Source organism: Trachemys scripta, chromosome 10, assembly GCF_013100865.1.
Source record: "Trachemys scripta elegans isolate TJP31775 chromosome 10, CAS_Tse_1.0, whole genome shotgun sequence".
Classification (NCBI taxonomy): domain Eukaryota; kingdom Metazoa; phylum Chordata; order Testudines; family Emydidae; genus Trachemys; species Trachemys scripta.
Genome location: NC_048307.1, coordinates 58,533,579 through 58,551,346, shown reverse-complemented (window position 1 = coordinate 58,551,346; position 17,768 = coordinate 58,533,579). Strand labels below are relative to the sequence as shown.

The 17,768-nt window shown below is 39.0% G+C and overlaps 1 protein-coding gene across 1 annotated transcript in view; it reads right to left on the bottom strand.

Moving 5' to 3' along the window:
• MYO1E (myosin IE) overlaps positions 1 to 17,768 on the bottom strand; it is a 144,601-nt gene that overhangs the window by 68,028 nt on the left and 58,805 nt on the right. Inside the window, exons 2-5 of the mRNA XM_034784617.1 lie at positions 17,050 to 17,193; positions 13,907 to 13,996; positions 12,869 to 12,963; positions 1,282 to 1,369 (exon numbers count right to left, since the gene is read on the bottom strand). Coding sequence (XP_034640508.1) covers positions 1,282 to 1,369; positions 12,869 to 12,963; positions 13,907 to 13,996; positions 17,050 to 17,193 — 417 coding nt within the window. The remainder of the gene's footprint in view (positions 1 to 1,281; positions 1,370 to 12,868; positions 12,964 to 13,906; positions 13,997 to 17,049; positions 17,194 to 17,768) is intronic.

The following is a 17,768-nucleotide window of genomic DNA, read 5'->3' as shown; positions in this document are numbered from 1 at the left end:
TGATTTAGTTGGGGATTGGTCCTGCTTTGAGCAGGGGGTTGGACTAGATGACTTCCTGAGGTCCCTTCCAACCCTGATATTCTATGATTCTATGATTTTCTATATTCAGGTTTGTGTAGGGAGGGTTGAACTTCACACAAAAATAATACACTACTCAAGGAAATGTATCAGTTTAATCAGCTATGACTTGTAACTGCTGAGTTTATTTTGCATCTTGTAGGAACAGCTGGGATTTACTTAAAATAATTGAAACAATTATTTATAATGTGATTAAGTCCACTCCAAAAATAACACAATGCATATTTTCCCTTTGCTATTGAATGACTGTGCAATGTTCCCTGTATCATTGTCTCCCAAAAAAACAGGAAGAACATAATCATCATCAGAGCTTGTACTAAGGCCAATGTATTATGGTAAGCAGGAAAAAAAAAAAGCATACTGGTAAAGGGTAGCCACTACTTACCTAGAATAGTTGTCTGTTAATCAGCTGATGATCTCATAGAACTCCATTAGTGGAATTTTATGGCTAATTTACTGCATTAGCGTTAGTTAAAATGCTTGTGTAGATAGTGCAGACAGGTGTCAGAATTATTAACAAGCAACTATTCACCATTCTAGCTAGCTCCCAGAAATTACATTTCCTACTAGATAATTTGTTTAAAGTGATGTTTAATAAAAGTCCTTCTCTTTTCTCTTTAATGTGTGAACACAAATCCATGATTTAATGGGAGATATGAACCACTGAGACACAGTTCAATTCTCTCTGGATCTGAAAGGTCTAGTACAAATTCATATTTGACATTGTAGAAAAAGCAGATTTTCTGAGATTTTTGTTAAATAATGTTTGGTTGCTACAAATTAAACTTCTCTCCCTACATCTTGAGGTCACAAATTCCATTAAAGAATGTTTTTTCCCCAAAAATCTTTAACCTTTAAATAATTCAGTATCAACACTGAAGTTGTTCCACAGGAGTCTGTTCAGACTAGGGGGTTTTCATCTTATGGACTCCCCATCCACAGGTGGAGGACTAGCAGATCTGTGCCGGGGTGAATCCCTGGCCCCCATTCATCCGTCCCCTACAGAGTACAATTCAGGGATACCTGAACTTTGGAAGACCTGTTTGTGCAGTAGAGCCACACCAGTTTCTATGCTAGGGGATCTATGTTGGCTGTACATGTGTGCTCAGCCATTTACCTCATAAATGTCATCTCTGGCACTATGGCTATACAATAAGATTTGACATGGTTTCTTTACAGCAACATTACACTATATCAACTCACCTGTACCTTGGGGCCACCTCCCGATATTTTAGAGATGTAACTCATTATATATTTAGCAGCTACAGTCTTTCCAGCACCGCTTTCACCACTAGGAGGAGGGGAACACAAATACACATCTGTTAAATGGTTCAGACCTGAAAACAACATGGAACTTGATAATATGTGGGATACCACCATGCTCAGCAGCACTAAAACTGTGTAGATAGAGAGATTACCCCAAAATAAAAGTTTAATGATAGTTAGACCTTCATGATTTAGTTTTCTAAGGAAACACTGAGGAAAATGTAACTGGAAGAAGAAAGATAAATTGTCCCTCCTACTGAAAGGTTTTCCAACACAGGCCCAAATTCTACACTAAATCGGGAATAACTCTAGTGAAGACAAGTATAAATACAGAGTAACTCAGGTTTCTACTGGAGCTGCTTGAGATTTACCTTGTTTAACCAAGAAGAGCTACCACAATAATAAATATGCCCCAAATTTAAATCAGGTGATTTAACAGCATATAGAATATGACATAACATTCTAATATGATACTTCTGGGGCATGTTTGTCACTGAATGACATAGCATAAATAATGTTACATACACACTCACAAAATCTCCACCAGACATATAAAAAGGGAAAGTATTAAAACAGAGAAATTAATATACTTAAGTTCAAATTTTTCAAGGGGCTAAGAACCCAATTCCCATTGGATTTTAGTGGGATTTGTGTGCCTAATTCCCTTAGGTTCAGTTGAAAATCCCAGCCTTATGTTTTAAGGGAAGCCATCTGCCTAGATTCCACAGGAGTCTTTTTTTTTTAGGCATTCCTAGATGAAATAGTCATTCAGGATGTGATTAATAATGACTCACTGAGAACCATCTTTCTGGTCTTATGCCTCTTGACACAGGCTTCGAGAAGGCTTAATACTCCACTCTAACTTTTCACAATTTCTTCCTTTAAAATATTTCACTTCAGTGGTAACATTAGGATACATCTTGCAACAGATTAGGAGTCCCTTTCATCTACTGCTAGCTGTTGGACAAAGATCACAGGACCTCTCAAGGGGAAATAAAAGGTTCTGTGTTTGAACTGGAATGGGTTAAGATGATACTACATATGGGGAATGATTCTGATCTCACACTTGAAAATTGTGATTTCAATGAAATTAGTCCTAATTTACACTGGTGTTGGTGCAAGTCACATTAGTCCTCATATTCAGTGCAGTTAACCCAGCTTACACCACTTTTGATGAGACAAATCAGGTTCCATACAGATGGTGGTGAGAGGGCACAATGTTGTATTTTGAAATCTTTTGTCCTCATGCATAAAAGTCTGAGTGATCCTCAAGTCTCTGAACAAATTCAACACATTTTGATACCATGGGTCAGACTATGCTCAGTTGTGCCTGGGTGTGGACCAAATACATGCCCTGCTCAAATCCTGCCCCATGTTTCCCAAGATAACCTCCACCTCTGTTGGAAAGGAGAATGGATTTGCCAGTTGTTGCCAATGTGTAAATCCCCATTAGCATCAACCATGGCCAAATTACCATAGGTTCAGTTCTGATAAGCACTCAAAAATTCAGATGCTTATCCAGACCTCTTGGGTCTGTAAAACCAGGCTGGAATTCTCACAAGATGCCTCATCCTTTGGGCTTCCAGTCAATGTAAAAATATTGCAAGAAGAGCCATCAGAAATGTCACCACATTGGTTTCTCATCCTGATAACAACCAGGAAGCACAGATCAAATATGAAACAATTTTTAAAAAGCTGAATAATTTTTGAACCGCTCAACAATTTTTTTTCTGAATTCAGTTTGAGTTCTGCGTGAAGGCTTGGGTCAGTTATTTTATTATTTGAATCACTTCATCTAACCCTAATCAGCATGAAGAAGAGAATGCAGCCATTTGGCTTTATCCTCTGGAAAAATCTGAATTACAGCTACATTTACTACAGCAGGGAGGGTAATCTCTGCATTTAGAAGTCTACATCAACAGACAGTCCGAAAGCTAAAAATAGCAAAAGTGCAGTTCTTCACTGCAAAGTCTGGCCTGAGTGGATACTCAATTTTAAAAGCTGGAAGGATAAATCCATCCAACCTGAATCAGATACCTGAGCTAATGTCTAATGCAGGGGTTCTCAGACTTTTGTACCGGTGACCCCTTTCACACAGCAAGCCTCTGAGTGCGACCCCCCCCCCATACATTAAAAACACTTGTTTATATATTTAATACCATTATAAATGCTGGAGGCAAAGCAGGGTTTGGGGTGGAGGCTGACAGCTCACGACCCCCCCATGTAATAACCTCACGACCCCCAGTTTGAGAACCCCTGGTCTAATGTAAACCTCAAGCAAATATAAAAAGAAACTAAAAGTTAAAATTGAAGTGAACAGCACTGATTTATATTTTCCTTTTCCAATTTCCTATTGGAGAGAGTAGTAACAGATTTTGATAGGTTTCTACTAAATATTTCTAATGTGAAGCAAACTTTTGAGAGAACTGGTACACAGAAACTCAACGCAACACTAGTAAAATCTAGGAAGAAACTTCATGTCTATAATACGGTATTCAAATCCTCAAACTATTTCAAATCAGTCACAAGTAATCTGAATTACATAATTGCAGCATCAGCTTTTTCTAGAGATACCTGTTTCCAAACTGCTCAAACATTGGTTAAACATCTCTTAAAACATTTTGTTGCATTAACATGAAGCAGTAAACCTTGAAATGTTTCCTCCTATTTTGTGGGCCCAATTTGTGCTGATACAAGAGTCAGGTCCTTTCCCGTCCCACCAAATGCTTTGCATTGCTCCATCAGTGCAGAACAGCCAGTAGCCAGAATAACCAGCTATCAGGATTTGGAGATATAAGGACTCTTTCCTTCATGCCCCTGACACCACTTCCCCTGCCACTTTTAGGGCAGCGAGAGAACGATGACGGATATCCATTTGTCAGAATAGCTCTTAAGGACCATTGCTGCTGGGTGCAACTTAAGAAGCCTGATGCTATAACTGAGATCAGGATTTGAGGAAATGGAAGCTCTTCTTTGGTATGGAGTGCAGGACTGGGCTCCAAGTCACTTTTCAGCATGAGGATTGCCATTGACAGAAGGCTAACAGCTGCCTTTCATCATGTGAGCCTCCGTTTTGCTGTGTGGCACAAAATGGGTGCAGTTCACTTTTGAGTTTGACCTGAGCGAAGTTTCAGCATTGTCTTCCCTGCAACTGTATGACTTTGGAGACTGAAACGCTTAAACACCTAGAAATAGACGAAGGAGGTTGGAAAAGCAGATGAATGAGGATCCTGCAAGTCTAAAATAAATATGCAAACATATTATAGGGGCAGGGATGGTCTGTCCCTTTTTTCTCTTTGTGTAGTACCTAGCACATTGTGGAAACCATGGGAAACAAATATCAGTGGACCCAAATTCATCTCTGGTTTAACTCCCATTAGGTCAGTGCAGTTCCACTAGAGATGAATTTTGCCCATTATGAGAATATTCTATCTATCTTGGGGTTTATATTAGCACCCATCACCATGGTGTCTGAGTGTGTCCATGTTAAACAGCTTAGCAAAGCTAGGTCCACAGTGGACTTAATTAAATCGTCTGCTCTGGCCCTTTCTTAGATTAAAGAAAACTTTGGTTTTTTTTCTTTAAACAGGGGAATATTCTGATTCTGGTGGAAAAACTATATCAAAGAGGGAAGTTTTTGCAACGTGACCTAAAGTTTAGTTACACCTCTACCCCAATATAACGCTGTCCTCGGGAGCCAAAAAATCTTACTGCTTTATAGGTGAAGCCGCGTTATATCGAACTTGCTTTGATTCGCCGGAGTGCGCAGCCTCTCCCCCCCCCCCCGAGCGCTGCTTTATCGCGTTATATCCAAATTCATGTTATATTGAGTTGCATTATATCGGGGTAGAGGTGTATTTATTTCTGTAACGCAGGCATTTCTGTAGTGCTATCTATTTTCTCCAGTAACAGCTGACCCTATTTGGATACTGTTTTTACCTAGTTAGGAGATTATTGGGAGTCATACCTCTCAACCTACCAGGGCCCCAGTGGGGAACCACAATGTGTGACAAATATTCAAAGTAAGGGATACACAAAAAATTATTCAAACTACTTTGTAACCTCAGTTACATGATTTCTTATTTCTGATATAAACAAACTTCAACAATAAGAATGAGAAGGCTCCCAATTTGGGTGGAGCACAGGTAATTTCGGGACTAAAATGAGGGACATTGGCTGAGTAAGCAGGAAGAAAGAAAGCAGTATGTATGGATCAGCTATTTTTTAAAAGTATGGAGACATGAGAAGAATTAAAACAGTTCCTTACAGGATCACAGAATCATAGGACTGGAAAGGACCTCAAGAGGCCATCTAGTCCAGTTCCCTGCACTCAAGGCAGGACTAAGTATTATCTGGACCATCCCTGACAGATGTTTGTCCAACCTGCTCTTAGAAATCCCCAATGATGGAGATTCTACAACCTCCCTAGACAATTTATTCCAGTGCTTAATCACTCTGACAGTTAGGAAGTTTTTCATAATGTCCAACCTAAATCACATTTGCTGCAATTTGTCCTATCCTCAAAGGTTAAGAACAACAACTTTTCTCCCTCCTCCTTGTAAAAACCTTTTATGTACTTGAAAACTGTTATCAGGTCCCCTCTTAGTCTTCTCTTCTTCAGACTAAACAAACCCAGTTTTTTCAATCTTCCCTCATAGGTCATGCTTTCTAGACCTTCAATCATTTTTGTTGCTCTGGACTTTCTCCAGTTTGTCCACATCTTTCCTGAAATGTGGTGCCCAGAACTGGACACAATACTCCAGTTGAGGCCTAATCAGTGTGGAGTAGAGTGGAAGAATTACTTATCGTGTTTTGCTTACAATGCTCCTGCTAATACATCCCAGAATGATATTTTGCTTTTTTTGCAACAGAGTTACACTGTTGACTCATATTTAGCTTGTGATCCACTATGACCCCCAGATCCCTTTCTGCAGTACTCCTTCATAGGCGGTCATTTCCCATTTTGTATGTGTGCAACTGATTGTTCCATGTTATATTATCAATAAGAACCAAGCTGTATCTAAGCTCATATTGTATCTCACTCTTTAAGGAGAGTCAAATGAAACAGGAGAGAAAACATGGTATACATTCTAAAAGAAAAAGGAAGAAAATGGATTATGGAAAATAAATTGTTAATGGCACTGACATAATTAATTTTCAACCTGTAGTCTTTCCTTACTGGAAATCAAATTCACTTTCTTGATATGTTCCTAATAATTAAAAAATACTTTATAGGTTTACACAAATTTTTTCCAGTAGTAGTTGCTACTTTGAAAGAGTCAAAATTTGCACAACACAGTCTCTTAAAACTTCACTGAACTCAGAATAAAATTCAAGAATTATGTAGAAACTTATTTCCACTTCTTCATCGTTGAGAGGAAGGGTAATTTAGTGATTAAAGTAGGGGATTACGAGTCAAGACTTCTGACTCCTATGCCCCCCTCTGACACTAATTTGTTGTGTGACTTAAGGGAAGTCACTTAAAACCCTGTGCACAAATTTCCCCATCTGCAGAATGGGAGGGATAATACTTATCTACATGATTGGGACATTGAGGAACTTTATTAGTTAATGTACACAAAGCACTCTTAGATCTACCAACCAAGGACACTGCAGATGTAAAATATTATTCTGCTGTGTTTGGAAAAGTCTACATGTAAAGTTTCATTTCTTTAGTTTTGTTCAAAGCATCCCCATCAGCTTTGCCTTATACAAATATTTCTCCCCCGTACTGCTGGTGGCTTTTGCCAGGGTTCCTTAACACGTTGAAGATTTGTGTGGGAATGCCCTTTCCTGAGTGGCTGCTATTGGTAAGATTCAATCACGTCTCCAGCGGCATTCTCCGCTGCACAAGTTTCAAAAAATCAATTGTTTGAGGCTTTCATGGGCTTTACAATGCAGCAGCAGGACCAGATTTTTTTTAAATTAACTTCAATCAATTTAAGATAAAGAGTTAGTCAGATTGTTTTACTGAAAGGGGTAAAGTGGAAAGAAGTCTCTATTAAAGTAAACTAATATCAGTAAAGTTGTTGTACCATCCTAAGGTGATGATAGGTAGCCTTCTTGTAAGAAAACATTACCAGATGCAGATGAAAACTAAGCTGATATTAAGAACGGAAGAGAGACTTGAATTGAGAAATTTCTTCATAGCACATTAAAACACCTCATGGAAGAAGTTGCCCGAACTGATAAAAAAGGGAAATAAACCTTCCACCTTTGCAGAAACATACCCCTTTAAGGATAATCTGAAGAAAATATCTATTATCTCACACAAAACAGGAAATTACTAATCATAACATCCACTGCCTTGATCACAAGACAATGATGCTCTAGAGGGAATTAAAAACCACATCAAAACAAGTCTCCAGACAACCCTTCATAGTTCAAGTCTCAGCCGAGTGAATCGTTTTTGTGTTTTTTTGGCAGTTCTTAGGTATCCATTGAAGGGCAGCCATTTTTTTCTTTGGGACAGGGGGGGAGGAACAGCTCAGCCGGCTATTAGAGTGGGATACAGAAACCAGATCCAATAATATGCACTTAAATAAATCACCATGCATATGCCTTAGCAAAACTCAGTGAAATGAAATGAAATGAAATGTCAAACCGCTGCTGAAGCCTAAACCGCTTAATGTGAATAACATTTTGGCCTTTATGGCTACACGGCAAATCACTTCAAACCACACTCTCCTCCATATATGGGAACAAGTGCACAGACAGATCTGCTGCCTCTTGTGAATTTCAGATGCATGCAGTAGCAACTAAAATTGTCAAATATCCAAACTCTTTAACCACTCAATTGCCATGGACAAGCGGAGTAAAGGACTTGCCCATCATCTGCATGGCTCAGACAATAGAGAACTGTCTCATGTTTATAAATTAATATTCCATTGCAAACATATCTTTGTGAACAGCTGGTTCAACGTCATTCTTGCCTTTCACGGAGATGCAAACCACGTTTTTGTGACATTCTGCCCCTCCTGCCCTCTTTCCTCCAAACAGCACTGCACAGCCCTGGTAAAGAGGGATAGAGCAATCCCTGTTTCTCCTGATCACAGGGCCTCTGCGATTCTGCCTAGCACCTACGAGGGCCACACAAGAGGTGCTAAGGAAGGCTCCTTGCACCCTTCCCCCTTCCACCTGGACACACACACACTGTGCACCTGCATCCAGGCCAGGAAGAATCCAACCCTTGAATAGCCTCATTGTTTACATTGTTCACAATCATTCATAATAGCGCAGTGTTCTTCAGCTATAATTAGAAACATGTACAGTTTTCTTAACACACATGGTAATTATTCCACAAATAAAACAGGCTTGTCTCTCCCTTGAAAGATATATGACAAGACTCAGTATTTTCTAACTAGATGAAACTGGCTGCCTCACCCTTCTATCAGCCAGGAAGGATAAAAGAGCATATATCGATAGACAGGCACTGAAGCAGAAATGGCATCAGTGAAAGGAGAGGGGAACCCTTTTTTTCAAAACAGTAAATGAATAGCTTGAGATTTTAGCTGCAGAAGGGAAGGTCCAATAAAAGATAAACAAGGGAAAACCCTTACTACCTTAGATGAATAAAAGAAAACCAGAGCAGAACATTTCCATGGCATTCTTAGTATACTCTCACCACAAAATAACATTTAACTTCAGTAATGTAGAGAAGACAGAAGCGCTTGATGTTTGCTGTGAGGAAATTACTCTGGATGAATTTAAAGCAGCTACTGAAAGACGAAAGAACAATAAATTGCCAGGTAAAGATCAAACTGCAGAACTGCTTAAAGCAAGTGGAAGGGACAGTATGAAAATCCTGCTATGCCTCTTCAATTTGGTCTGGGAGAAAGAATACACCACAGAAGAATGGAAAAGAGGGATTATAATCAAACTCCCCCGAAGAGGATATTTGAGTTTTGTAACAAGTGGCATGGGATTATGCCGCTTTCAGTCCCAGGGGAAAGTCTTCTATGCAATCACCCTAAGCAGATTTAGAGACAAACAAGTTGGTTTTTGCCAAATTGATCTTGTGTAGACCAGCTCTTCATCCTGTGTAATATTGTAGAGCAAAGCAATGAATGGCTGCCCACAGTAGTCCTAAGCTTTGTGGATTTCCACAATGTAGATAGAGAATCACTGTGACAGATAATATAAAACAACAAAAATCATTCAAATTCATTCAAATTATTAAAAATTTGTATCAGAACATTCAATGTACAGTAAAGATAAACCAGAAGCTAATGGACTGGTTTAATGTTAACAGTAGTGTCAGGCGAAGTTGCATCTTGTCCCCCATCTTGTTTGTCATTGCTATAGACTTTGTTATGTGACAGATTGTCAGTATGGAAATGGATACTGCATGAATAGACTGGAAGCTTGGAGGTTTAGACTTTGCAGACATCATCTGTCTTATGCATAAATCAGTTAAAGATATGCAGCAAAAGACAAATGGTCTTGCAAATTCTGCCAAGCCATTAGATATTATTAATAAATCAAAGATGAAGTTATGAAAATTAATTTACCTACCAATGATTTTATCTACTTGGAAGGTAAAGCCTTGAAAACCATTACTAAATGTACTTAGGTGGGTAGTATCATTCACAATTCTGGTGATTTCATGTTTGATGTAAAGTCCAGAATAGGTAAAGCAACTGCTGTATTTCAAAAACTCAATACAGTAGAGAAGTCCAATGTGATTAACAAAACCACCAAACTTAAGATCTTTAGAAACACTGTCCTAAGTGTCCTCTTCTATGGAGCAGAGTCCTGGAAAATAGTAAGTCCATCCAATGCAAACTGAACAGCTTTCATTACAGGTGTCTGCAGAGAATGTTCAAAGTAAAATGGCCTGATATAATCAGTAATAAAGAAGTCCTAGAATGGGCACAGCTACCTATAACAAGTGGTACAGAAGAAGAGATGGACCTATTTTGGATATCTTTTAAGAATGCTCACTAATAGGCTACCAACAGAAGCATTTCTCTGGCAATGCCAGAGCAAGAGACTGGTGTGCCTTTACATCATTATAACTTCATCGACTTCAGTAGAGTCACTCCAAATTCAGACTGGTGAATGAGAGGTGGATCAGCTTTGCATCTTGTAACTATGTAACTATTAGGAGCTGTGATGTTATAATCAGAAGAATCTTTGAGTAATCCAAAGCAATGTACATGGAATTTGATCAAGAGGACAAAAATATAAAATGAACTAAAACGAACAGTACCACCAGCTGAATTCTTTGATTTGACAAATCTAACAACCCAGCAATGAACCATTCAGAGTTGTCCCCAAAATCAAAAACCAACATAAAAAGCATATGGAAACGCAGTCTCCTGCTTTTCCTGTGTTTATCTCACAAAAATAATCTTAGGAAAAATAAACATGCATCAAGGAAGAGGAACATTTTGTATATAATATCAATGAAAATGATTTTCTTCTTTCCTTCTTGTTATACCCTTCAAATGTATCAAGCACAACACAGGAAGAGTGTGATGAGGCTGTGCACACGTCTCAGGGACCACAAACCATCCTTTATTTACAGTATGGGCCAAACTTTCAAAAGAGCTCATTACCCACAATCAGGGTCTGGCTTTTATAAAAGAACTCAGCTATCACAATTAAGGCACCTAAATAACTGGCCAGATTTTCCAAAGGCCTTGATATTCTGGGTGCTAGGCATGTTTGAAAGCCTGGCCCTTATGGAGGTCAAATCCAGAATTGTTTCTCTGAACCCTCAAATTTTGGGGATTCAGATCAATTGGACCTGCATATGAACTACCCCAAGCTCTGGATTTGAAGGCCCAAAGCTCAAAGCAAAACAAAATTTACTTGTTTCTAACAACTATAAACCATACATACAAATGGGACCAAATAACTCTAGTATTGCTAAAAAGAAGGCAGAGGAGTGGGGGAAGGCTGAACACATGTGTAATCAATTATTTCCAAGAAGCTACATGCTCCTGTTTTCCAGTACTAGGAGCACCCATACACTTTTCTATTGTGGGATGTCACCCTTGGGAGCTTGGCCAGGACTATGAGTCACAGCTCAAAAAGAAATTCCACAAGTAGGAAGAATTTTCACACGACTCCTCCTGGTAGGCTTTCAAGTGCAGCTCATCTGTGACACATATGAAGATGATCTCTGCTTTCACACTATGGCCTTCAATATGATGGCAGAAAACCTTGTATGAGGAACACCTTCAGATACAAAGACTCAGATCCTGGCCCCTGCTCTGGCTCCTTTGCAACACTCCAGTGACACAAAGAGGCCAAAAAGTTTCCCAGGTGCCTGTAAGTTTCCTTGGTCTGAGGAAATGTTGGCTGACACAGCTAGCTCTTTGCCACCCCTGAAAGCCCCTGGCATAGGAGGAGTGGCCAGAGTAGACTGAACTCTCTGGTTATCCCCACAAGCCAGATGGCTCTTTGGGGGCTGATACAAATTTAAAATATCTTTCTGCTGATCTAAACTAAGGTGGGGACAGGGACAGTGGAAGACTTCCTGGGCATAGCTGAGGAGTCATTCCAAATACTTTTTTGGTTCAGGCCGGAAGTTATAGACATACTGTTTGATTTAGTGATGACTTTATAACAAACTAAGTAAGGTTCAGGGCAGCTTTAAAAGGTGACACCAGAGTAGCAACCTCACATACAGTAGAACCCACTAACAATGACCTCATATATAGCAAAACCCCTGTGGGAATGAAGTAAAAAGGAAGTCCTGAATAGAGCTGATTGGGAAATTATGAAAAGCCAGTTTTTAAACCGTCTAGCATGGTTTCATTTGTAACCATGTCCGTTTCATATACATTCTCCAGAGCCATTGAGGAGGGGAAGGGTTCTTTTTGTTAAGCTACAAACGAAGGTAACATTATAAAACAAAAATGAGGATCTGAAAAATCCTGAAATAGTCTATTTTCAGTGACACAAAAGATTTGTATTAATACTACTAATATAAAATTGATATAAGAGAAAAAGATGCATGGTAATGCCCTCAAAGAATTTACAAGACTCAACCTCTTTTACCAGACGACGTGCTGGAAGATTGCATTTGTGCTTGAATGCAGTTGACTGCGAGTGTACAGTGAATTATAATTTTGCAGTAAGAAATGACAGGGGGCCTATTTGTGGGTGATTATAGTATATTTGTGGGGGTGTTACAAGGCCCAAGGTCAAAGAGCAAGTGACTTTAACCACATGAGAAATGCAAAAATTCCTTGCTTGAGTATCTTGCTGCTTTTCTGAAATTGAATTTTTAAATTAAAAATAAGGGAAAGCATTCGGCTTGTACATTTACTGGGCATTATTAAACATAGCTATAACATCACTTGTGGCCAATTAGAAAGCTCCATAATGCTCCCAGTGTTCTAAAGTTCCAAAATAAATAATACATCATCAATATTATCTGAGATCCCCCACAACACACACACAAATGGATAATTCTATATAATTAAGGGAATCTAGCAATAAAATGAGATCCTCCTTTCTTCTGAGAAAGCTTTAAACTAGCAGCTCTAATAGGCGAACAGCTGTTTCTTACCTGATAATGACACATTGGTTTTCTCTGTCAATAATCATGTTTCTGTACATGTTGTCCGCTAGAGCATAGATATGTGGTGGATTTTCATACTGAGCCTATGGGAGAGGGTTGCGGAATATAATGTACATTTCAGACAGAACATTAAATACCACAGAAAAAAATAATATAAGTATTTAGCATGGAAGAGTTTCTTGCTAGGACAGAAAATTTTGCATCTTAAATTGAGCCTCAGACTTCAGCAGTTACATATTAAAATCAGCACAAGTTCTTTCTAAGGAGCCTTTTTCATGAAAGCAAACCAATAATCATTGTCACTGTTGAGATTTGTTATTGATCTCTCAACCATAATTTTTGTCCTGGCTGAGATATGTAAATACCCTATTTTAAAAATGTAGAATACTTAAGTACATACTTGTCCAAGAGAAACTCACATAATTTATGCCCCTTTCAGAAGTGGCCTTAAGATAACAAATAAACAGGCTATACCACTGCAGAGAGCCTCAGGCTGATTGGCCACATCGGACCCCTGAGCCCATTCAGACTGAATAGTATATGTAGTTTTCAGTCTATGGACATGCCTGATTCCAGTGCAGCAGATTGAGTTACCTATGTCCTAGTGCCCTCCCTCTGCCCCATACTTACAGCCCATTTTCAAAACTGGCCTCTAATTTTGTGTGCCTCTGTGTTTTGGTGTCCAGCTTTAGAGATCTAAGGTGTAGGTCAGCTAGTGAAAAATTCCTCTTGTATAGGGGAACTGTCTGCTGTCGGAAAACTAATTTTGGTCAAACTTAAATCAATAAATGAATCTGTTTTGCAAGCTTAACTCTGTCTCAGTGAATCCAACATGTAAATGGAAGGAAAAGAAGAAGCAGGATCTCATTAAAATTAGATGCTGCATTCAAATTAAGTTCTTCTAGGCCAGTAAGTTCCACCACCACCAAAACCAGACAACATATACTCACATTAGTCCAAACAAAGAGAGAAGAACCTTTACATACAATTGAATATCTGCAATATCTTATAAGAAACTTTACTTACAGCTCCCTGGTACATTTCAATTTCCTTTTCTCCAAAGTATGGCATCTGTTTGAAAGGATTCACGGAGATTAACACAGATCCAATATATGTCTGTATTCAAGAGCAGTTAAGGTTCATGAGACTTCCTCAGTGGCTATAATTTCGTAAAGCATTACCTTATTACTGGTGATGTATTATATAATATTTTGAGCTATAAATATCTATCAATAAAACAAAGCTTTACAAAAACAATTGGGTTTCCCATCAATGTTGTTAAATAACAATAACTTTCTAAAATCCTTAATAGTAAGAATGATATTACTGAGGCTTACAAATACAAACATATCGCATATGATTCAGAAAATATTTATTTTAATTTTTTTAAGTTAAGTGTGGAACTCAGGAGCATGTATCTGAGGACAAAAAAAAAGATACTTTCAGTAAAAATACAAAAAAGGAAATGATATATTTGAACTGTTTAGCCTCTTCTGTAGTGTCTTATTGACAGTTTGAGAAGGACTAGCTGCTGTGAACATGACAAAAACCAGCATTTTAAAGGGACCGTCTGAACTCTCAGTGGTGTAACCTTCAGTGGAGCTACCTGATGTACAGATGTTAAGCAGCGTACTCTCAGGTTGGGTCAGTTCTCTGATGAGAGACTTACTAAGGATGCTGCAGGAAGTGGTGTTGGTGATTCAGTAGGTGGCACTGTTCTAGGCAAGTTACTGTGAAAGCAGCGCCCCAGAATGGTGTTGTAGGGCAGTGGCTCTCAAGAGTCATACTGTACCCCTTTCAGGAGTCTGATTTGTCTTGCGTACCCCAAAGTTTCACCTCACTTAAAAACTACTTGCTTACAAAATCAGACAAAAATACAAAAGTGTCACAGTACACTATTGTTGAAAAATTGCTTATTTTCTCATTTTTACCATATAATTATAAAATAAATCAATTGATATATAAATATTAGATTTACATTTCAGTGTATAGTATATACAGGAGTATAAACAAGTCATTGTCTGTATGAAATTTTAGTTTATATTGACTTCACTAGTGCTTTTTATGTAGCCAGTTGTAAAACCAGGCAAATATCTAGATGAGTTGATGTACCCTCTGGAAGACCTCTGGGTACCCCTAGGGGTGCACATACCCCTGGTTGAGAACCACTTTTACAGGGCAGCATGCTACTGCAGGAGATATAACATGGAAACCCGGACTATTTCTGGCCATTATAAATACCATGAATTTTTTCAAAGATTTAGGAGGCTATTCTGGTGTCCTGGTTAAATTCTGCTTTGGGTAATTACATTCTGATACCTGAAATGCTCCTGCAGATTCCATGGATATGGAATTCCGTAGATTCAGCTAACTAGCAACCTCTCAGTTGCCAGCAAAAAGTTGCTATTATCTGCAGTTGCTAATAAGCGGAAAGCAGGTTTGTGAGGCAACAGCCAGGAAAGGAAGCACTGGAATGTGCCTTCCCTGGCTGCAGCCCTACAAACCTGCCTGAGAGCAGGGTAGCAGCAGGGTGGGGGGCTGCAGCCCAGATATTGGGGCTATCCCTGGTGAGTGGGGGTGCGGGAGCCCACATACTACCTCTCCCTGCGCTCTCCAGGAGTTGGGGCTCAGCACGTCCCAACACTTCCTTCCCTGTGCACAGTCCCACAGCCGGGTGCAGCCCAGAGAGTGCAGGGAGAGCTACTGGGCAGCTCCAGCATCTGGGCTGCAGCCCCTCTCCCTGCTACTGTGTGGCCCACAGCCTCCTCTCACAGCCGCACAGCTCCTGTGTGGTCCCTTGCAGGGCTGTGGCCCCAGAAGGAAGCACTGGGTGCTGAGAAGTGCTGAGTGCTGGCCCCAGACTGGTTTATTCAGCTGCAGCCAGAGAAGGCAAGTCTCAGCACTTCCTTCTCTAGTTGCAGCCCCAAAAACCTGCCGTAGGGGATGCTCAGCACATCCCAGCGCTTCCTTCTGGGGCAGCAGCCTGGCAAACTGCCTGCAGGTGGCGCCTTTCTTCCAAAAAGAGGTGGTGGTAAGCCACATGCTATTGCTAATATCCAAATCCTAGTAACAATTATGTTTAATGAGATGGGATTAGTTCCTGGCAATATATTGCCATTAATTGGAAGTTGCTAATATCAGGATTGCTATTAAGTGGAATCTACTGTACTTCACTTCCTCTCAATTGTTATATAGTTGCGCTGTGCGCTCTTACATAGCTGCAGAGTTTTACTGCAGAGAATTTAACAGATGGATGAAGTAATTCCTCTATGCATGTGTAATACAGAATTAGCATTTAGTGCCCTACATAAGAATCTATTGTTACAGAATAATAGCTGCAAAATGATGTCATGTTAGCCAGCAAGGAAATAAAAGCCACTGCACATAATTTCTGTATTGTGAATTTGCAATGCTCCCCTCATACATTTTTGGATTTAATTCAAAGACGAATGACAACATCCAGGGTACCAATATGGTAAACCATACACTCATTATGTCAGTATAAACATATGAAATGATTGTTTTCTGATGAAAAACTATGTCAGCATTTAGTGGAAAGATTCAGTAATCTCTGCCCCAAGTGGCACAGACGGACACATTAACAACTGAAAATTCAGGAGCTGATCTCTAGATTAAAAATAAATAAATAAATAAATAAATAAACACCTGCACAAACTGTAGAGGGATAAAAAAGTAATAATAGTATTTACAACAAGAATCTAAAATCTAACGTGTCTGATTTAACCATGAATTCTTCTGAAAAACACTTAATAATACCACTTTGTTAGACAGATAATTTTAATATAAACGCCACATTTTTATAGGGAGAAAATGAAGTATCAGACATGCTTTCAGCAGTGCAAAACACAGGACTAAAAACTTCAAGTATAACCCAGGAGAGATAAAGCTCCAAAGGAACAAAGGTGTTTTGTGCTACTAAATGGAAGAGTACTATCTCCTGGCCGCAACTTTTTGCTCAGTGTGTAAAGTATTTTGCTAAATCCCACATGAACTTTCATATAAAATGCGCAGCATCCTTCAGTGATCTGCTTTCATGGATGGATGGATGGACGGACGGACGGAGATATATAGAATATATATTAATTAGTCTTATACTCTATAGCAGCAAGCCCACATTGCCCCAGTAAAAACATGTCCATAAAGGATACAAAGATGTAATCATCCATATATCGTTTCTTTAGATTCTCCACTATGGAATCCTCTGTGATTTTAGAGAGAAGGACCATATCATCCACTCCGCTGTGTTTGACATTGTGACTCTGCCAGTGATATCGGTAGTGCCCCTTGCTGCCCTGTAAAATAATGTAATATGTATTGAAGAGATACCGATTTCTCATTAGCTTTAAAAATTGAAGAGTCAGTTCATTCATATATGCTGATCCCCAAATTATTTTCTCACATTAAACAGCATCCCCCATCTCTTGCTTAGACTTAGAGACAAATAAAAAGGCATCTCTTTACACACAACTAATGTTAACTTCAAAATTTTCAGTTAACAACTGAAGTATCAGTCACGCGTCAATCTATTTAGTTTATCAAAGACAAGATTAGGAGGTGATTTGATCCTGGTCTACAAGAACCTACATGGGGAGAGATTTCCAATAATACACAGCTCTTTAATCTAGCAAAGAAAGGCATAATGAGATCCAATGATTGGAAACTGAAGCTCAAAAAAATAATTAAGCATTGGAACGACTAATTAGGGATACGGTGGATTCTCTATTACTTGCAGTCTTTAAGTCACGACTGGATATTTTTCTAAATGAATATACTATAACTCAAACAGAAGTTATGAATTTGATGCAGAAATTATTGGGTGACATTTTATGGATTGTGTAATACAATGAGCCAGGAACATTTGACAAGT